Below are 22,781 nucleotides of genomic sequence, written 5' to 3'. Positions count from 1 at the left end.
AAATGAAAATAAAAGGCAAACACCTTTCCCTTCTAAATTATAATTCCAAGGGGGATGAAGGACTGTCAGGGGAAAAAAAGGATTATTTTAAAGTTAATACAAAAAATAAAAAGTTAACACACTGACATTTTTGAGAAGTTGGCAGAATGATGAAACTACCCTAGATGTTTTCTCATCTAAACCTACTAAACAAACATTTGTAATCAGACATATACAATTAGACTAGAGGACATATTGTTTTAAAATCTCCCAAACCGAGAAAAGCATCATCACCAGTGTGGTGGTTATCTTTTAACAGCAACAACAAAAAACTACCCACCAAGACTTTTTTTCTTTGAGCTTATTTTCTAATAGTAGACACTGAGTAAGCCCACATTGTTAATTCCACTATCAGTACATAAAATGCTGCCTCACATATGCAGCAATCCCCACCTTAAACTATCTCAGAAATATGGTTGCATTTCAAATACTGCTGGTAGACTGCTGAACTAAACACAGTACTGGGATTTGTATATAGACATTCAACTTAAAAAAGTATTTTTACTCAAATTTTATTTTAGATTATGATATTAGCCTCCCCATTCCCACCACTTCCTTCTGAAATCCCCAACAGATACAGCAAAGTTAACAACTACGTGGTGGGGTAGTCATTCAAACTTTTTAATCTCCCTTTACACATTATATTAACATTCATATTGCAAGGCATTCCATTCACAAATATTACAGTTTGATAAAAAACTTCACACACATACCAGATTCAGCCACTTTACTAAATCATTAAAATAATAAAAGTAATGAAAACATTATAATTCCTTTAAAGCAATAAAGGTCTGAGGCACTCCGGGAAAGATGTTCTCATACAAATGTAACATGTCAGTGGTATCGAATTATCTTAGAATAAACTTACCAGATACCTAGTAATCAAGTACTCTCTAATGACAATGACCTTGATCTGATATGTCTTCACTGGATGCACTCCCATTTGGACTGAACTACTGAAAGAAACACAGATGTTGGGCAGCTGAGGTCATTTCTAATGAGGTTCCCAACTATGTAAAGGAGAATTGTGGTAGCACACCAAGGACAGCTGCATCCCTGCAAGGCAACAGTCCAATTTCAAAGAAGTTCCTTTCTCATCCCCACCAGGTTTATTAAACATTAGAATTTCCAGACTCTGCTCACTGCTGGAGAGATTTCAGAACTGTCTTTCCCCATCAACCTCCACAGTGCAGCCTCCACCCTTCTCTGAATATCTCCAAGGTATGCCTTTGAAATAAGAGAGAAGGGAGCGTTTTTCCTACCATTATGACCAAACAGAGGTCTGAAATAGCAACGTATTACAAAAATCCCATTCTCTGCAACAGCCAGCTTCCGCTTGGTGCGTGGCTATTTTTGCCATAAACTAGATTTTTTAAAACCTGATCATCTTTTTCCAAAGTGAATTTTGCCATAGCCATTCACGCACACAGAGTCCACACTGGAAAGTCTCACTGACCGAGTGCTTCCTTACACACAATTACGAGGGTAAATTAGCAGGGGAGGAGGGAGGCCAATTCCCAGCCGGGAATTAAATCACTGCAAATGATGGGTCCATTTACGACAGCATAGAACCCTGTCAGAATCAACACAAACCCCAGGTCACATAGTGTTTGGTAATTACATATATGGAATTTAAAATGTATACGTATATATTTCCATACATATATAATTAAAAAAAAAATCGGGAGCAAAATATGTTGCTAAAGTTTCAGGGATTCTCATCTCCAACATTCACCTCGAAAGCAGGTGGCTCTGAAGGCCCGGTTGTGGCAGTGATAAAAGCAACTAGAAGCAGGTTTAAGTAAAAGTGCTCAAAGGGCAAATGAGAAAACAGGGGTGCAGAGATTTTTTTGTGTGGGGAGAGGGGAGCATTGAAAGGAGTTGAGAAAGCTTCCTTTATTCTTCTTGGCTTTTTCAGACCCAAGACAAGTTCTTGAGGACACACATCAAATGCTGTAGTCCTTCCTTATCTATAGTCGAAACAAAACAAGTTATAAAAAATGTCCTCTTCCATCCTGTACTCTCAATAAAACGCCGAGTACAGCCAGAAGGTATCACTGAGATGTGCCATCTCGGGAGAAATTAAAATTGGGACATGAAGTGAGGCCGCGCGCTATCGAGTCGCCGGGTTAGGATTTCGCAGCCAGTGTCCGTGACCAGCAGGGTGTGCTCGAACTGGGCAGACCGTTTCCCATCTCTCGTCACTGCTGTCCAGCCATCCGGCCAGGTTTCATCCTGCCATCCGCCTTAAACAAACAAACACCAGTTCTTAATTCTATCACTCAGCTTGTTTTCTTAATAAACTCTCTAGGCAAGTGTACTGGCCTGTACTCCTATATCCTTGGATATCTCAGAAAACTAATTTTAAAATTCACTATTAAGATTCCTATTTACACTTCAGCTGTTTAAGCTAAAGCCTTTTCTATTTCATTTTGGTCTTTAGTCCAACAAAGTAAGAACAGTGTTTAAATTTTAAAACTTCACATTTTGTATACTTCGCAAATATTAAATCAAGTTGGTATTTCCAAAATAAAGGCACTCAGTTTCATTTTCAGAAACATAACTGATAACCACTCATCATAGAACTACAAGTAAGAAACTGAATTAATGAATTTAGCTCTCTCCTGGTATAACTTTGGAAACTGACTGAACTATAGCCGATGTATATTGTGAAGGAAATAGAGTAACTTCTTATACTTTTATCATAGCATTTAATTCCTGATATAATTTTTAAATGGCAGGCACAAAGATGGTGAGAACAGATTATACTCTGAAATTTTTATAGGCCACACCCCTGTAACCAGAAAGAGGGCAGAAAAAAAGAGAGACTGGTGAGAAAATTTTAAAATTATTGGGAGTTCCCTGGTGGCCTGGTGGTTAGGATTCCAGGCTTTCACTGCTGTGGCCCAGGTTCAATCCCTGGTCGAGAAACTGAGATCCTGCAAGCTGTGCAGTGTGGCCAAAAAAAAAAAAAAATTATGATGAGGGAGAATGGGTTAGAGAGAGGGTTAGAAAGGAAACGAAGGGACAATGAAAAGAGCTGGGAGACAACACAGGAAAAAGAGAATGGGGGGAAGAGTGGGGCAGGGGAGGAGAGGCAACAGTGGAACGACAAAGTTCTGCAATTCCAGATACTACTATAAAAATGTGTTTAGAGACTTTCTTATCTCCAAATTAGATGTAAAAAAAAAAAAATCAATATTCTTCATTCTGAGTAATCTTTTTTGCCTTGGGGGTGGGGGGCCCACACTTTGCAGCTTGTAGGACCTTAGTTCCCTGACCAGGGATGGAACCCAGGCCCACGGCAGTGAAAGCGCTGAGTCCTAACCACTGGACCGCCAGGGAATTCCCATTTTGAGTAATCTTTACCAAAGATTAGGTCTTACTGCCTCAAGCACATCCCAGAGTACAAAGTCTGCAGTGAAGTTACCTACTTTTGCAATATTAAACCCCAGTCTAAAAAGGAAATATGAGGTAGCTTAAAGAAAGTCAACTCATGCTTTGTCAACCATCTAAAGATGAGTAAACAGATATTTCTCAATGTAATGAATGATCTTTTCACAAACGGATTTAAGACATAATACATCGGGGTTTTTTAATAAATTTATTTATTTATTTATTTTGGGGCTGCGTTGGGTCTTCGTTGCTGTGCGCGGGCTTTCTCTAGTTGCGGCGAGCGGGGGCTACTCTTCGTTGTGGTGCGCAGGCTTCTCATTGCAGTGGCTTCTCTTGTTGCGAAGCATGGGCTCTAGAGCACACGGGCTTCAGTAGATGCAGCGCGCGGGCTCAGTAGTTGTGGTGCACGGGCTTAGTTGCTCCACAGCATGTGGGATCTTCCCAGAGCAGGGCTCAAACCCATGCCCCCTGCATTGGCAGGCGGATTCTCAACCACTGCACCACCAGGGAAGCCCGACATAAATACATCTTTAATTTTATTGTCATCTGCTAAAACAGATCCTTTACTAATGTCAAGTTAAATATATTAGACTACTATTCTAAGGAAATTCAAATTCTTCTTTGGATTAGAGACCTTCCACTAAGAAGCTGGGATTTAACCTAGCTGAGTTACACTGAGGTATATTTGTTATAATCTGACGATTGTCTGAACCAGCTCAACACTGTGTTATTTGCTTACTCCCGGAAATACCACTTCATGTCTCACCAGCTAAGTGCCAGTTAATGGAAATAGGTATGTAACCAAAATGACACTTTCCTCTCACTGTCTTGCCTTTCTCTGCTAATATACTCAATGCTCTTGCAATTGGTTACATATGATCATTATTCTTATTCCAGGGAATGACAAAACAATACCTTACACTTGTACAGCCCTTTAAAGGTACTTTGCATTAATACAAATCATCTCACTTAATTCTTACAGCAGCCCTGGGGATTCAGCAGGATAAAGATTGTAACGTCCATTTTACAGAAAAGGGAACAAAGGACCAGGTTAAGAAGGCAGCCTCTAAAACAACCTCCAATGCTCCTCTCCCCTTGAGTGTGGGCTGGATTTAGTGACTCACTTCTAAGGAAGAAAATCTGATAGAAGTGATGGGATATCACTCCGAAGATTAGGTTATAAAAAAGACTGGAAGGATCCCAAGGGGACGCATCCTTTAACACAGGGACCAGGACACAAGAGCCCTACTACTGTTGCCCCACTCTGCATCCCCCAATCTCAGCGAAGAACTGGCAGAAAGCAAAGGTGAAGGCCTCATGAAGGAGGCCCCAGTTATTACTGACAGCCTCAGTGGGGAGCTCCAATCGTGACACCAACCATCACTGCCATGTGCCTGTCACAGTGACCAACAACAGCGAGGACATAGAACTGCCAGCGCTAAGCGTGTCTATGCTGTGCTTTTTCCACAGTAGTTGTATGACACCACCTGACGATATGAGTGCAGACCCTCAAGCGGCAGAATGGCTCATGAGTTTAGAGTCCCACAAATTCTGCCACATAACTAGCTAAGTGACTTTGGGCAAGTTACTTAACCTCTTCAAAAATCAGTTTCCTCTCCTGTATAATGGGGATAGCACCTACCTCATAAGTTGTGGAGAATTAAATTATATAACTCTGCCGCAAAACGAATAGCTCGGACTTCCCTGGTGGCGCAGTGGTTAAGAATCCGCCCGCCAATGCAGGGGACACAGGTTTGAGCCCTGGTCCAGGAAGATCCCACATGCCGCGGAGCAACTAAGCCCGTGCACCACAACTACTGAGCCTGTGCTCTAGAGCCCGTGAGCCACAACTACTGAGCCTGCGTGCCTAGAGCCCGTGCTCTGCAACAAGAGAAGCCACCACAACGAGAAGCCCACTCACCGCAACGAAGGCCCAATGCAGCCAAAAAATAAATAAATAAAAATTAATTAATTAAAAAAACAAAAAGACAAAAAAAAAGAAACCAAATAGCTCTAACTTCTTTTTTCCTCCTCTTCCTCACCCCCATCAAGACAAGAAAGAATTTCTACACAGGTTTGATGGAGGCACCTAATTATTACAATGCACCCTTTGACAGGATCTTTATGAAAAGGGACCAGGATTCAAGTACTTCAGCATCTACTGACAGCAGGCAAATTACCGTGGAGAAGGTATTGCTTTCTTGCCAACCCTTACAATTTTCAGTTCTCTAACATGATACTGAATCAAGTTAGAGATAGGATGGGGAGTGGAAATGAAGCAAAAAGAAAGTAGAGCAGACTACTAATCTGATCACGAGTAACCGAAAGTAAATAAAACTTCAATGAAAGAATGTTACAGCATCCCTTTTTTCTCACCTTCACAAATCATTGGCTCAATTGTAAATACGTGGCCGGCCTTCATCACTCCAACTGCTTTATTTTCTGAAATTAAAGAAAAAAATCTCAGAACACAGCAAAAACCTACAGCATATCGTTAAGCAGCTCCCTGGGAAAAGTACACAACTTATATTCTCATGAGTGATTCTTAAATTAATGACTTTCTCCTCTCCTGATTCCCCTTGCTTAAAGCAGATCATTCAACAAACAGGGATTTTACTGAAAACCGCCTACTCTGGGGCAGATACTGTCCTAGGCATATGTCATTTTGTTTACGTCTTCTCTAGGAAAATACAGAGATGCCCTAGGCTGGATCTCACATGTGGTTATCACTTCTATAAAAGGGAAAGTGCCCCCATTTATGTTATAGCAGGGTTAGAATTGCAACCATGCAACCCAGCAAAGCGCCACACTCATGGAGATATGACGCTTTAAAGAAGAAGACATTTCGAATTCCACCAGAAGCCTCCTACCTCTTGGGTGCGTGTAGGGGTGTGGATGCGGGTGGAGATGGGGGCACAGCCCAGAGAAACAACTGCACCATTTTTAAAAAGTTTTGTAAATTGTCTTATCTTCGGAGGGGGACAAAGCCCCGCACACTAACCTACTTTTCTTTAATGCTGACACGATTATTCCTTTCTATTGGAAACAAAAATTCCATTTCTCCCTCCAAAGGCTTTTTGTCCAAGTTCACCAATACAAAAGTATTTTTCAGGATCATTGTGAGAAACTCAACTATCAGTGCCCAGGCGTGCCATCTCCCCAAGAAGGCCAAAAATTTTAAACAGGGATAGGCCTTTTTAGACAATCTCAGACGAAAATGGAGAATCAGTTTAAAGTTCAAACTGTCAATAAAAACCAAAAACTGCTAAGAGCATCGGTAAACAGGTGACTGCACTTGCGCTGCCTGACCACCAGGTGGCGAAAGCACCGGCTTTCAGGGGTTTTCTGCGTAAGGCTGCGGTTCTTCTGGATGGCAACCCATGTGTCTGCTCAAGCTGCTCTGCCTAGGTATGGTCTAACCTCTCACCCGCACGTTTACACTCCTGCACGCCTTCCTTGTTAATAGCTATCACGCTGCTTTCCGCTATCTTAGGTATTGCCAAAATACACTTATTCTACAGATTCCAAATCAGGAGTTTCTAAATTATTATAAAACTCTGAGGGGCAAAAATAATCTTTTTATTTCTAATTTCATGAACTTTCTCTCCAAATGACATGCAATTTACTACATATATAGACTTGGTCATATTCCCTTGGGGATATCAAACAGAAAATGTCAAAGAGAGTCAGTGTGGTGTCATGGAAAGAAAAAAGGATAAAGGAATTGATAGCTGTGCTGTCCAGTAAGGCAGCAACTGGGTGCATGAAGCTAGGCACTTGAAAAATGGCAAGTCAGAATGTACATGTAAAAATATGCCTATTTCAAAGACAAAAAAAGCATGTAATATATCGCAATGTTTTTTTTACATTGATTAAATGTTGAAATGCTAATATTTTTAATGTAATGGATTAAATAAAATATAAAATTAACTCCATCTGTCTCTTTTTACTTTTTCAATATGACCACTAGAAATCTTAATATTACATATGTGCTTCATATACACTGGACAGCGCAATACAGAGAATCCAAGTTCCACTCCTGTTTCTGCCATTGATTCATTGTTGTAGAAGTTACAACTCCCAGCTAACCCTGACTCATGGTTTCAGCTTCTCAACAAGGCTCACTCAAACAAACATACATCGTCTAGGGACTACACTATAGCAGGTACTACTGCTGAGTGCTTTTCCAAAAGTGTGTACCTGCTCTACCGTCTGCCTCCCAGAATTGCCGTGATATATATATTCTAAAGATAGGGTAGTATCACCTTTACTTCCGAACCATAATGACAAAGAAGCACACTAAACTCTCATCTAACAAGGACTTCTCTTACATGGAAGGAGGTGGAGGGAAGTTACACAACAATTTCCTGGTTCCGTGCTCAGGTGCTTAGGAATATGAAGTTACAAGCCAAAGCAGGGATCGTTTACATCTCAAAAGGCCTCTGCAGTACAGAGACTCTCTCAGCAGCTTCCTTTAACACGTCCCTAAAGGGACCACACATATTTTGTTTTATCTAAACCCGATTAACACTTGACTTTTCAAAAACATATCAGTTGGATGAAATGAAGTATACCTGGGTCCTTGTTTCTTTTTTCAGAATTTTTATTTCTAATTAAAGAGTTTAACATGAAACTCAAGCGCCATCTCTTGTGTATGGGTGGTATGGTATTTTGCTGACACCATCATCACTGACCTGTATCTCCGTCTCCTATAAATTCTATTTCCTTCAAAAATAATCTCTCTTTGTGACACATGCACACTACTGTGTATTGATATAAAGTCGGTAACTCCTAAGGGCCTCTACCGAAGAGCACAGGGAGCGCTACATGGGAAAAGGATCTGAACAACAGTGGGTACAGGTATGTGTATAACTGATTCACTTTGCTGTACAGCAGGAACACAACAATGTAAATCAACTCTACTCCAATAAAAATTAATAGACATAGACAGATAGACAAAAAGTCTCTATCTAGTCCATACCTAAACCTAAGTTTGTTACCTCTGCAAGTAAGGGTGCTTTTTGCATTCCCTCCCTTGCACACTCTTGCTCCACACACAAAACACACACACGTACACGTGTGGCACACGCCAGTGTCATCAGAATAGCTACTTCCATTCTGTTAAAGGCAATGCACATCAGGTGATCACAGGGCTTACCAGGAAGGAATGAAGTTGGCTACCTATTTTCTATTGCTGGCTTTTATTTCAAGCACAATTCCAGCTGAAATAAAAAGGACTATGTGGTCTGCTGATAAATGCTTATTGATTTATGTCAAATGCTGTGCCTTAAGTGACTTCTCTAGCTTCTCCTGTTGAGACGTTTCTCACTCATTTCCCTTTCTCTTCACAACTACTGACGTCTTAGATTTTACCACCTCACATCTGGATTACGACAACTGTGCATCAGGCTGACGAGCCTGGCTAACTCACACCAGCAATACATTCTAGACACCACTGCTAACTTTTCTTCCCCAAATGGCAATTTCACCTTGCCATTCTTCTGCCAAAAAATGTTCTACAGATCCCTAAAAGGAAGTCAAATATCCTCGATCTGGCACTGCCTATTTCTAGTCCCTAACACAATTCTCAGCCCAAGCTTACCTTGTCTCTGTTCAGTCTCAACTTGAAGCACCTATTCATGCTTCCCCACCACCTGGAATGCCCTTCCTCATCTCTCCAGCAAAGCAAAATCTCAATCTATATTTCTCCCACAAGACCCAGTGCCAAACTGCTTCAGTCCTTCCTAGGCAGCACGGGAAAGACTGACTCTAGAAAGCCAGACAGAACCTAGGTACCAATCCTACACCTGACATTTATTTACTAGTTTGTGTGGACTTGAATAAATACATCACTTCCCTAAACACAGAATCTGCTTTTTAAAAACAGGGCTAAGAGGGCTTCCCTGGTGGCGCAGTGGTTGAGGGTCCGCCTGCCGATGCAGGGGACGCAGGTTCGTGCCCTGGTCCGGGAAGATCTCACATGCCGCGGAGCGGCTGGGCCCGGGAGCCATGGCCGCTGAGCCTGCGCGTCCGGAGCCTGTGCTCCGCAAGGGGAGAGGCCACAGCAGTGAGAGGCCCACGCACCGCAAAATAAAATAAAATAAAATAGGGCTAAGAAATTATTCATAGAGTTGTGATGATCAAATGAGATAATGTATATCATCACCACCATCACTCTAAAAGTTAACATGCATTATCTCACTTAATCCTAGTAACAGTTCTAGGGTAGGTACCATTCCCTGCTATTTTGCATATGACGAAAAACGTAAGCACAAGGAGGTACATGAAAGTGTCTACATAGCAGTGGCTCCTACATATTTGTTAAATTCCTTCTTAGGTCACTTATTGTGGACGGCTTTCCTTTCTAGCACTAAATAACAGAGGCACCCCTGCATGTCTTAACACTCCAAGAGAAAGGTTTCTGTAAGACATTAAACGCCCAAAACTTCCTTTGTTAATCTATCAGACAGCACTCAATTTGAGAAAAGGTACTTTTTTTTTTTTTTTGCAGTACGCAGGCCTCTCACTGTTGTGACCTCTCCCACCGCGGAGCACAGTCTCTGGACGCGCAGGCTCAGCGGCCATGGCTCACGGGCCCAGCCGCTTCGCGGCATGTGGGATCTTCCCAGACCAGGGCATGAACCTATGTCCCCTGCACTGGCAGGTGGACTCTCAACCACTGCGCCACCAGGGAAGCCCAACAAAAGGTACTTTGTCAATTCCCCTCTATACCAACAAAGAATACAGTAGCTGACATGTACTGAGAACTCAAATCAAACCCAGCTGAACCAATTTCATTTAAGGAATCAGAATGCACGTGGCAGAGAGTACTGGCTGTTCACCAAAATTACTAGTCTCCTTCTCTTCCCGAGTACTCAGCTGGATTACATTTCCCCACCTCCCTTGCAGTTAGTGTAGCCATGTGACTGAATTCCTGCCAATGAAAAGTAAATGTAAGTGATTTATGCCAAGTCCAGGCTGGCCCATTAAAACCTCCCAAGCATACCCCTCCGTGCTTCTCCCCTTGTCCCCAATATCTGTACGACTAGGAGGGGAACCCCCAAAGTGATCTTGAAAGCTATAGGTTGAAAGTGACAAGAGCCTGGGTCAGAGAATAACTGTCCCACCCCACCCCCCCAGAGTGACCAAACACATATGCTGTGGACTGTTATGTGCCTTGTGTTTACATTTTGGGGGGGTCTATTTATAACAGCTAATAGATTACTTTAATAAATACAAGATAGTAGGTCCTGTTAAATGTTTGAATATTTGTTGAATAAATAGTTAGCAAATACCAAATCTTTGGACAGTACTTACTGGCATAGTGGGGTACATTGGGGGCCGTATGAAAAAGCTTGTGGATTCCATGCCCACAATAGCTTCGAACAACTGAAAATCCATTTGCTTGGGCATGCTTCTGAATAATGTTTCCCAATTCTCTGTATCGAACACCAGGTTTCACTGAAAGGAAAAGAGAAGACTCATGACAAAGAGAAAGAAAAACTAATAATTACTAAGCAATCACTGTCTATGCCAGGAACCTTTCTGAAGGCTTTACACACCTACATTCCGAGACTTTCAAGATGAGAAACCGAAGCACCAAGAGGCTATACTGCCAGGAAACGGCAAAGCTGAGATCCAAGCCAGCAGCACCTGGGTTTCCTCCTTTGCTGCAGAAGAAGAGGGTGTGTGCAGCAGTAAGGGGTTGGGAGAGGCACCGCTTGCTCTCTGAATAAACAAGAGAATGGAACACACACTTCTCTTCCTCGTCTTCCCTAAGGTCAGTGTGCTTTCCATTAAAGCGAGCAGAAGAGATAAGAGAGGAAAGAGCATCAGGAGAAAAAGGAATGTCCAAAAAGGAACTTGACTTGTCCTCAGTTTTAGTCTGGTCAATTTCTCAAAGAATTACTTCCCCTGGGCTTCTTTATCCCCATGAAAGTGGTTCTCAAATTATTCATAGTTGCCTCTGCAGAAGGTCCTACGAGTAGGATGTAGAAAGGTACTTCTCACTGTGTATTTCCAGCCCCGTTTAATTTTTATGACTTTTACCACTGTTTAAATAAAAACCCAAAGAAGAGGTTCTTATTGCTGCTACAGCTCTCCTAGCATGGAGACTCCTAGGGAACCCGGCCACGGTTCTGGGGGTCCTCCCACGCCCTACAGTCCCCTACTGTGCCTCTCTCATCTCCAACCTGAGGCGCAGGCACAACACATCCTCTCCCATCAATCAAATTTCCAGGTGAACGGCTCAAGGCATCATTTTCATAACATTTACTTGCTCTTAACCACATGTTCCAGCTTGACTTTTTTGGGGGGGGCGGGAGGTTAATGATTTTTGAGGAACATGCTGACTTGCATAATGATTTTCTTGCATTTCCATCCAAGCCGTCCTATCAGCCCCAGTCAGCAGGGAGGAAAGGAAAATTTTAACCATGGTGCACAAGACATAAGAAACTGTTCAACAACAATGACGGAGGGTGAGAGGAGACTTCTCCCCTAATTCTCAAGCCAGAGGGAATTCTGGTCCCAGGGAAGTACACTTCATAATATGTGGAGACATTTCTGGTTGTCACAACGAGGAGTGGTGGTGCAAACGGCCTCTAGTGGGTAGAGACCAGGAATGCTGCGAAGCATCCTACAGTACGCAGGACAGGCTCCCACAGCAAAGAATTATCAGACTCAAAATGCCATTAGCATGTAGACTGAGAAGCCCTATTCTAGAAGGCTAATTTCATAGCTGGTCAAGCTCTCTAGTGCTCTGCACCAGGGTGGGCAGCTAAATTATTGGAAAACAAGAGGCAGGAATGATACATACAAAAGTGTTAATAGCACTTTCCAGAGAATGAAGCAACTTCTATTCTTTCCTGTCTACTGTTAATGAAGACTTTGGTTTCTTGTAGTTTCTTAGCAACTTTTATTCCTCTGTCACTGTAAAACAACATTCCAGCTGTCTGGTTATTTCAATCAACTCACAGAGAAGCAAAAGGGACATAAACATTGAACACAGAAATCCTAAAAATGATTTAAAACTAAAGCTTCCAAAATGAGAAACTAAATATTAAAGTCCTCATCTCACAATACCACAGAGAATATCGAAGTTTTTAAGTATAATCAACAGTGAAAAATAAGGAAAAGAATATCTCACATATTGATATACAATCACATGCTTTCATTTTTCATTCCTCTGACTTCATTAAATTAGTAAAAACCGCATCATATCCTATATTTTTGCCTAAGAACCCTGTCCTGTCCAATACATTGTTGATGATATATCAGATTTATTTAACAGGGGGTAGGGGGTGGATAATACACTGAACAATAAGGTTGAAATGCTGTGGATTTTAACTGAAAAGTTATTTGCCCTCAAACTGTCCTTTGTAATAGTCTGTTAACATTTGCAACAAGACTCTCCTTCTCTTTCCTCACAAGATATGGCATAAATTTTAAAAAACCTGGATGAACTGTTGTATGTGAGAAAAATCCCACAGAAATACACCTCTACCCAAAGATATTATTCACTGCAATAGCAAGATATATGGAAAACACCAAAATCCAGTAGGGGAATAGCTGTAGAAATTTTTATACTGCGGAATATAATATACAGCCATTAAAAGAATGGAGATCTATGCATACAGGTACGTACGTATTCTAATATGGAAAGACCTCTAAGATATTACTGGTTGAAAAGTACCAAATTATAGAATACCGCAAATCTTATGATTCCGTTTAACCTAACTAAACACATACATACAGTTATGTGTGTTTCTATGTGTGTATTAACGTACTGTAGAGAAAAAATCCTAAATGTTAAAAGTGGTCACCTCTGGGGACTTCCCTGGTGGCGCAGAGGTTAAGAATCCACCTGCCAATGCAGGGGACAGGGGTTCAAGCCCTGGTCCGGGAAGATCCCACATGACGCAGAGCAACTAAGCCCGTGCGCCACAACTACTGAGCCTGCGCTCTACAGCCCGCAAGCCACAAGTACTGAGCCCGTGTGCCTAGAGCCCGTGCTCCGCAACAAGAGAAGCCACCACAATGAGAAGCTCACGCACTGCAACGAAGAGTAGCCCCCGCTCGCCGCAGCTAGAGAAAGCCTGCGCGCAGCAACAAAGACCCAACGCAGCCAAAAATCAGTAAATTTATTTAAAAAAAAAAAAAGTGGACACCTCTGGAGAAGAGAGATTAAAAAACAAAAAAGGAGAGACAAATGTAAAGGAAGATCACTCATTTTTCTCTTATAATCTAACACATTCTTTCACAAAATAATTAAAAAGTAGGAGAAAAGTTGCACTCAAGAACTATCCACAAGTCAGAAAGAGAAGAACAAATACTGTATGTTAACACATATATATATGGAATCTAAAAACAATGGTTCTGATGAACCTAGGGGCAGGACAGGAATAAAGACGCAGACATAGAGAATGGACTTGAGGACATGGGGAGGGTGAAGGGTAAGCTGGGACGAAGTGAGAGAGTAGCATTGACATATATACACTACCAAATGTAAAATAACTAGCTAGTGGGAAGCAGCTGCATAGCACAGGGAGATCAGCTCGGTGCTTTGTGACCACCTAGAGGGGTGGGATAGGGAGGGTGGGAGGGAGACGCAAGAGGGAGGAGATAGGGGGATATATGTATATGTATAGCTGATTCACCTTGTTTTACAGCAGAAACTAACACAACATTGTAAAGAAATTATATTCCAATAAAGACGTTAAAAAAAAAAAAAAGTATCCACGCATTCCTCCTCATTTATCAGCCAGAGAAAAGGAAGATAAATCATAGAAGAGTCAAAGGAATAAGCAATAGTCCGGTCCATCCTCATCAAGGGATTCCCAAATCATCCTTAAACCTACTACTGCCAAACCCAAAGCTAACTCAGGTAGGGTAGAGGCACAGCTGGGAGTGATTAGGCATGCACAGTATAGTGACAGGTCACTCAAGGCCCACACCACACAGTAGCTCCAGCGGGTGCCCAGCACTGAGCCTGACCTGCATCAATGGCTTGCATCAGGCACTCATACGTGGTCTGAACCAGTTTCCGAGCTCCCTCATCCACGTCTCCAACAAAAAACGTCTCATTCAGGTCCCCATGATAACCATTGCGATAAAGAGTGATGTCCACTGCAAAAGAATGTGCAAACATAAAGACCACACTTGTTTTTTATCTCAAAATTGAAGTTAACTTTCTCCAACATGACAGAATCAAGCAGCTTAATGAGAAAGATAACTTCTGCATTCACAAGTGACACCAATGAATACATACTTAATGGCCAAGAGACACTTCTTGTCTGTAATGCAAATGAACTCACTGTGGAAAACAGGTCCGTGGTCTCGCAGCACAAGCCAGACGGTGGGCTTTAATACTCTTACAGCAGTGGTTAGATCGTTTACAGCAGAAGAAAAATGTATCCCCGGATACATTCATGCAAGATCAATGACCCAAGTTAAGAACATTAAATGAAGGACTTTGCCACGTTTTGACATTAAACAGGAAATACTGCTTTCATTAGTTATCTTTAACGACTTTTTCCTCGTCCTAATGAATCAATAAATAGAAACATTTACACTATTCTACACTTATTTTTCAAAGGCTCATTTGCCTTTCACTGATTTGTGACTATTCCCATGTTTAAAAATACAGATTACCACCACACCACTAAACTACACTAAATGTATGCTACAAAGCACATTAAATGAGTATTCTTACACCATAAATTTTCAATCCACTTAAAATATCGCAATATAGGTGTGTTGGCTCTAGCACAACATTCACGTTCCTGAAAAACCTCGCACATTATGTGTGTAATAAAAATAATAAGGCTTATGTATGAAAAACAGCATTGGGCAGACCCCTCAAAACTTATGGAACTTTATAAACAGATACTCTAACTGAAGCAAAAACAATTCATATAAAAACAGTGTCAGGGCTTCCCTGGTGGTGCAGTGGTTGAGAGTCCTCCTGCCGATGCAGGGGACATGGGTTCGTGCCCTGGTCCGGGAGGATCCCACATGCCGCGGAGCGGCTGGGCCCGTGAGCCATGGCCGCTGGGCCTGCGCGTCCGGAGCCTGTGCTCCACAACGGGAGAGGCCACAACAGTGAGAGCCCCATGTACCGCCAAAAAACAAACAAAAAAACAAAAAAAAAAAACGGTGTTGGTCAAGTCCCCACTACCATTCACAGCCAGCATCACAGTTGGTCCGTTCTCTGTAGCCTTTAACACCTGGGCTCAGGCTTCCTTGTTTGATATATAGATCCTTGAAGATATCTGATTACTAAAGAGACCAAGTTCATCAATATTAAAAATACCATCGAGGGGAGCCTAATTCATCAACATTTTTTCAATCACAGAGGAAAATGTTTTTTGCAGCTTCTTTCTCTGCACTTGGGGTTTCCCAAAATAGCTTAACACAGTGGTCCCTAAAGCCACTTTCTGAACTTCTTACATCAAGGACAATACTTCTGCAGAATTTTTAGCTTTTTTTCTTAAGAGCTTCATATATTACTAATGATTTCTCTTTATCTGTAAGAAAGCCTGCCCTGATTTCTTCAAAACCAATAGTGGACTAAAAGGAATAAGCAAAAAAAAATCCCACTTGAATCAGCATTACTTCCACACTTCACTGACATCTTTCCCCTACTTACCAATCACATAATGGTCATCTGCATTAAAGAACCTGTATCAAGCACATCATACTAGAAGCACCTTGAAAGCAGGTAAACATCTTAAAACCATAAAATAGGTTTCCAGAGATTTTCAATTTATTTTAAGTTTTAAATATGACAAAAGTAAAAGACAGGAAGCAAGTGAAGAAAATGCAAGTCACTGTTAGGCTCCCAAAGCCTTGCTGTTTCTTTGCTAACTGTGACAAAAGTCACACTTATTTCTTACCATTAACAATATCACCTTCTTGCAAGGGCCGTCTGTCTGGAATTCCATGGCAGATCACCTCATTCACTGAAGTACAACAAGACTTTGGGAAATTATAATAATTCAGGGGAGAAGGATAGCAATTTCTTGCAATGCATGCCTATAATAAATTAAAAATATGGAGAGAATAATCTGGAATGTGCCAAAGAAAAAGTTAATCTGTATACAATTAATCATTTTAAAATTTGAAAAACGTGGAAAATTTTGTTGTACAAATGCTCCTAATGAAGAACTTATTTAAGATTTTATTTTAGAAATACTAGTAGCTATTACCTTAAACAGCAGATAAATAGTAGGGTTTATAAGTCAGACCACAGGCAAACCAGTTTACTTGATAATCGCAAAGGAAAAGAAAATTCACATATTTCAAATATTTACATATACAGATGTCACTATATGAAGATTTTATTTTAGAATTACCTACTCCTTATTAAAAACATATTATTTAAATTTTAAATTAATGTGCACACTTAATGTAATTATAATTTCTTATATAGAAACAAGCCTCTATCCCTAATAATAAAATAAAAGTAATAAAAATAAAAATAAATACTAGTAATAATTAAGAGATGGTAAAGTATTCCCTGAGACATTTTAACCACTACATTCATGTGGAACAACAAAAGAAACTCTAAGAAAATGATCTGGTTCCCCATAAATAAGTCTTATTTTACTTGGATGTTTTTATACAGTGGTAGTCATAGCATACATAATTTCTCTTTCCACATTGCCACAGCCTTCCTACAAATAATTTTAAAATAGTTGCCTAGAATACACTTTGTGGAATGTACTATAATTTTATTGGCAATTCTAGTATTGAAAATTTATATTAGTTTCCTCAATTACAAAAAAATATTATGATCAATAACTACATGCCTATCATTTTTCCTTATATTTAACGATATGCTTCTGTATTTCTTACAACAGTATAAATACTAGTTAAGAGCACACAGAAGCAGATTGCGTTGACTGAAAATGCCAACTCCATTACTTACAAGTTGTGTAACCCTGGGCAACTTAACCTCTCTCTGCCTCAGTTTCCTTATCTATAAGATGGAGATGACAGTAGCATCTATCTCATTGAGTTGCTGGGGAAATTAAATGAGTTAATAAAAGAAGCACGTAAAAGAGCACCTGGCCTATAGGAAGCATTCAAACTGCTATTAATGCATACCACATACAGCTGACACGAACAACCTGGGGCCACAGGGGGTGGGGGAAGGATGGAGGGGGAGGGGGAGGGGCACTGACCCCCTGCGCAGTCCAAATTCCACATATAACTTGACTCCCGCAAAACTTTACTAATACCCTACTGTTGACCTTACCAATAACAGACAGTTTAACACATATTTTGTATGTGTTATATACTGTATTCTTTATATTATATAATTCTTTGTATTATATACTGTACTCTTACAATAAAGCAAGCTAGAGAAAAGAAAATACTATTCTAAAAATCATAAGAAAAAAAAGAATGCCACGTGGTGAGGCCAAAGAATTATTTTAATTTTTAATTAAATTTTTTTTAAAAATCAAAAGGAAGAGAAAATACATTTACAGTAGATATATATATTTATTAAAAAAAGATGAAAGATCTTTTTCATCACATGAAAAGATCCATGCAGGGACTTCCCTGGTGGCGCAGTGGATAAGACTCTGCGCTCCCAATGCAGGGGGCCCGGGTTCGATCCCTGGTCAGGGAACTAGATCCCACATGCATGCCACAACTAAGGAGCTCACCTGTCACAACTAAGGAGCTGGTGAGCAGCAACTAAGGAGCCCTGGAGCTGCAACTAAGGAGCCCACTGCAACTAAGACCTGGTGCAACCAAATAAATAAATAAATACTAAAAAAAAAAAAAAAAAAAAGATCCATGCAGTTCAAACCTGTGTTGTTCAAGGGTCAACTGTACTTTATAACATGGAACAATACCCAAAAATCAGGATTTATAAAATTCCAAATGAAAAAATGTTCTAAACATTTTTATAGCTCAAGACACATTGTCAAATTTCCTTCCAAAAGGATAGTTCCAATTTACAATACCACCACCATGCAAAGGAGTACCAATTTCACCATCTTCCCGTAGGCAATGGACATAAACATCTTTAAAATACTTACTAATTTAGTAGGTCTTTATGACTTGCATTTGTTTGATTACCAGAGCAGGTTTAACTAGTTTTCCATGTGATTTATTAACTAATTATTGCTCTTCTACTATGAACAACCTAATCATATCATATATGTACTCATCTACTGTAGGGTATTTTTTTTTTGTTTTTTTTATGATCATGAATATTTATTTACTAAAGGGTTTTAAGGTCTCTCTTTGGTGGATAAGCAATCTTTATTTTAAAAGTATACCTATACCATATTTACTACAAACATGTATCTGGTCTGTTTGTGGCCTTGTTATTACAGATATAAAAAGGAAGATGTTTTCCTACTAATCTAGTTTCAGAAGTTATATTCTTTTTTATTTCAAAATATTTGATGCATGTGGTAGTGTGATTTACTTAAAGCGCTAATAAAGCTAATCATCTTATAAAAGCTAAACTAAAATGTTATGAAATGTGAGGTTTCAGAAACAAGATATTTCAAGCTTACCTCAGACCCCAATACCACAGATACTTAAAGATGGGAATAATGACTGTTGAATACTTCCTATATTTGAAACAAAGTGAAAACTTTGCTTTCAAATTAGCCAAGTGTAGATATTCAGAACTTAGGTTTACTTAATTTTTACTTAATTTTTTACTTTAATGTTTTAGACTAAACAGTATGAAAAAATTTTTCAAAGCATAAAATTAAAATTCTTACTAAGTGTACAGCATGATCTATTTCTTCAGTAGTTACACCTGGTTTAATCATATCAGCAGCAATGTCCAGTACTTCTCTGGCAAGCTGTAAAAGAGAAACACTTCATACATTCAAGAAGAAATGAAATAGAAATAGAAATCTGTACCCTTTGGACTAAGATTTTGTAGGATATTGATAATACGAACCTCACTTTGCATATTATAATCCTGAATTTTCAGTTTACAACCATTTGTATGTATTTCTAACACCCATTAATAAAAGTGTATGCATGTGTGTGTAAACATATAAATAAAATTGGGCTAACTAGAAAATAGCTTAATAAGTACATCTGACTGATTTCTATGTGAAAATGCACATCCTAAGTAATCTAAACAATAATGAACTGATGAAGTTTGAAGCTTCTCACAGTTCTACAACGGGGAAGGGAAGGGAGGGAAATAAAAGAATAGATGAATGATTTTCCTCAAAGAACCACAGAAAATAACTATTACATGTAGAATGGATAAACAACAAGGTCCTACTGTACAGCACAGGGAACTATATTCAATATCCTGGAATAAACCATAATGGAAAAGAATATAAAAAAGAATGTATGTATAACTGAGTCACTTTGCTGTACAGCAGAAATTAACACAACATTGTAAATCAACTATACTTCAAAAAGTAAATAAATTTAAAAATAAAGTAAATATGGCTAGTCACAGTTTTACTATGTAACATTTGCTACGTTTATAAATGAGCAAATCATTGACTTCATCTGTTATAACTACTTAAACATGTTCTATCCCATGGGCGGGAGAAAAAAACTCTTACCCTACATACGAGTCGCATCCCTTCTATATCTTCAGATGAGAGTAACTTAATTTGAGAAGTACCTTTAAGAGCCTGCTCAGATTCAGACATTCCTGGTAAAGAAAATCAGTAAGTAAAACCAAAATGAACAAAAAGACGTAGTATATATTAGCGTAATTATCCCCTAGGTGATATAATAATAGTCAGGTCTCACTATTTCACACAATGGTATTTCATAATATGGGAGGGTCCAGGTCAGGTTTTCTGAAAAACTACTTGCAACATGAAATTTGCTAAACAAACTGAAAGAACAATTTTAAAGAACAAATTTCTAAATCTATGAGAAATCATTCAAGATGGAGTACTTATTATTTGCCAGGGAGTGTGTTAATAAGGTCAGTAAATGATTCTCATTTGAAGAGCACCATACAATTTATAACTGTTTTCATGATCATCATCTCATGAAGCAAGTATATCATCAACAACTGATAAATTAATTACACTCATTTCTTTTTTGAAACCGGAACCTAAGTCAGTGTTTTTTAAATGGCAGTTTGTGACCCTTTAGTGGCTGTTAGTGGGCTATGACTAATATTTTTTATAGTAAATAAATGGAATAGAAAATAACAGACTATATCATACAGGGTAAGTAAGTAAGTAAGCAAGTAAGTGCTGTTGTAAAATGTTTGACTGTTAATTTATACACACACACATATACACAGATCATGCTATAAAATACAGTTCTCTGGGTCATAGTCAAAAAAGTTTGAAAAATACTGCCCTAAGAATTTTCACTAATAAAATTAGCTTAATTGAAGTTATTCATACATTTAAAAGCATTAAAGCCAGTATAATAATTATTTCAAAATCTGACAAAAAGAATATAACCATAAACTACTCTTTTTATAAATGCTGATATAACAATACCAAATAAAATATTATCAAACAGAATCCAGAAAACATAGTACAGCATGACTTCAGTGAGATTCATATTGGAAAGGCAAGGATAGTTCAATATTAAACTATTAATATAATTCATCATAGCCATAGATTAAGTAATGAAAAATAAATGATCATCTAGAAAGATAATTCTGATAACATAGCCAGCTACCACTTTTACATGATAAATATAAATCTCAAGCCAAGAACCAACATCATGGAATGCCCACTATCAGCACTAGTATTTTTAGCACTGTTCTGACAATACTAGCAGATGTACTAAACGAGAGAAAGAAGCAAGACATATAAAATTAGGAAGAAAAGGAAAAACTCCTTATCAATTTCAGATATGATTATATATCCCTAGAACAAGGGAATACCTGGTAAATGACTAGAAATAAGAATTCAGCAAGTTGGCAGATAAGAAAAATATATAAAAATCAATAACTTTCCCATATACAAACAAGCAAAAAATACAGAAGATATTATATTCACAAGAATAACTTAAAAAGATAAAGTATCCAGGAATAACTTAACATTAAAAAGGCCTAATGAAGGAAAGAAAAACATACCCTGTTCTTGGATAGGAAGACTCAATATTGTAAAGGTGTCAATTCTTCCAAAATTAGTCTATAAATTTAATACTATCCCAATAAAAAATGGCAACAGGACATTTGTGGGAACCAGACAAGCTGATTCTAAATTTCACATAGAAAAACAAACATGCAAGAACAGCCAGGAAAATTCTGAAAATGAGGAAAGGCGGGGGCAACAAGGCCTATCAAGTATTAAAACATGATATAGCTGTAATAATTAAGAGTTTGGCAATGGCATATGATTAGACAGATGGGTTAATGAAACAGAACAGAATCCAAAAACCTAAAGACGTGAAGGTTTAATATAGTGATACAGCTTGCATTTTAAATCAGTAAGAAAGACTAATTTTTAAAAATAACTCGTGATGTCACAACCAGATATTCTGCTGGGAAAAAAATAAAGTTGCATCCCTACTTAACCCCAAAGATAAATAAGTTTCAGAAGGGCCAAAAATTTTATCACACACAGAAGAAGAGTAAAACTATAGAAATAGAAGAAAACATGGGAAAATATTTTTATACTCTCTGAACCCAAAAGGTCTTTCTAGGTCATAAAGCCACAGGCACCTTATAAGAAAACACTGATGAATTTTACTACAGAAGAATGTTGAAAGTTTGTCATAAATGTAATGTTACAAAGACAAAAATGTAACTGCTTGACTGGGAGAAAACATTTCATAGTACATACATCAAGAGATTATTTTCCTTAATATAGAAAGAGCATTTATAAGTCAGTATGGAAAAAACTAAGTAATCTAACTGGGGGGAAAAAAGTCTAAGGATATGAATAGACAGTTCAAAAGGAAAAAAAATACAAATGATTTTTTAAAATATAGAGATGCTCAGCCTTACTCAAAATGCAAATTAAAAAAACTGCAAAATACCATTTTTCATCTTTCAAATTAGCACAGATCGCAAAACTTGGTAAGATTCTAAGCTGGGGAAGATATAGGAAAAGAGGACTTCCCAGGTGGCTCAGTGGTTAAAAATCCGCCTGCCAACGCAGGGGACACGGGTTTGAGCCCTGGTCCGGGAAGATCCCACATGCCAGGGAGCAACTAAGCCCGTGTGCCACAACTACTGAAGCCCACGTGCCTAGAGCCTGTGCTCCGCAACAGGAGAAGCCACTGCAATGAGAAGCCCATACACCGCAATGAAGAGTAGCCCCCGCTCACGGCAACTAGAGAAAGCCCGTGCGCAGCAACGAAGACCCAATGTAGCCAAAAATAAATAAATTTATTTAAAAAGAAAAAAAGATACAGGGAAAGCG

At 39.1% G+C, this 22,781-nt stretch overlaps 1 protein-coding gene across 2 annotated transcripts in view; it reads right to left on the bottom strand.

Moving 5' to 3' along the window:
• Positions 1-751: 751 nt before the first annotated feature.
• Positions 752-22,781, bottom strand: part of METAP1 (methionyl aminopeptidase 1) — a 67,947-nt gene continuing 45,917 nt past the window's right edge. For both annotated transcript variants that reach the window (XM_029234823.1, XM_029234824.1), the window contains exons 5-11: positions 19,998-20,089; positions 19,185-19,268; positions 16,329-16,467; positions 14,428-14,559; positions 10,753-10,896; positions 5,812-5,877; positions 752-2,285 (exon numbers count right to left, since the gene is read on the bottom strand). In XM_029234823.1, coding sequence (XP_029090656.1) covers positions 2,122-2,285; positions 5,812-5,877; positions 10,753-10,896; positions 14,428-14,559; positions 16,329-16,467; positions 19,185-19,268; positions 19,998-20,089 — 821 coding nt within the window. In that variant the 3' untranslated portion in view covers positions 752-2,121. The remainder of the gene's footprint in view (positions 2,286-5,811; positions 5,878-10,752; positions 10,897-14,427; positions 14,560-16,328; positions 16,468-19,184; positions 19,269-19,997; positions 20,090-22,781) is intronic.

Source organism: Monodon monoceros, unplaced genomic scaffold, assembly GCF_005190385.1.
Source record: "Monodon monoceros isolate NGI ecotype Baffin Bay Population unplaced genomic scaffold, NGI_Narwhal_1 Super_Scaffold_20, whole genome shotgun sequence".
NCBI classification, from domain to species: domain Eukaryota; kingdom Metazoa; phylum Chordata; class Mammalia; order Artiodactyla; family Monodontidae; genus Monodon; species Monodon monoceros.
This window is presented reverse-complemented; position numbering and strand designations above follow the sequence as displayed.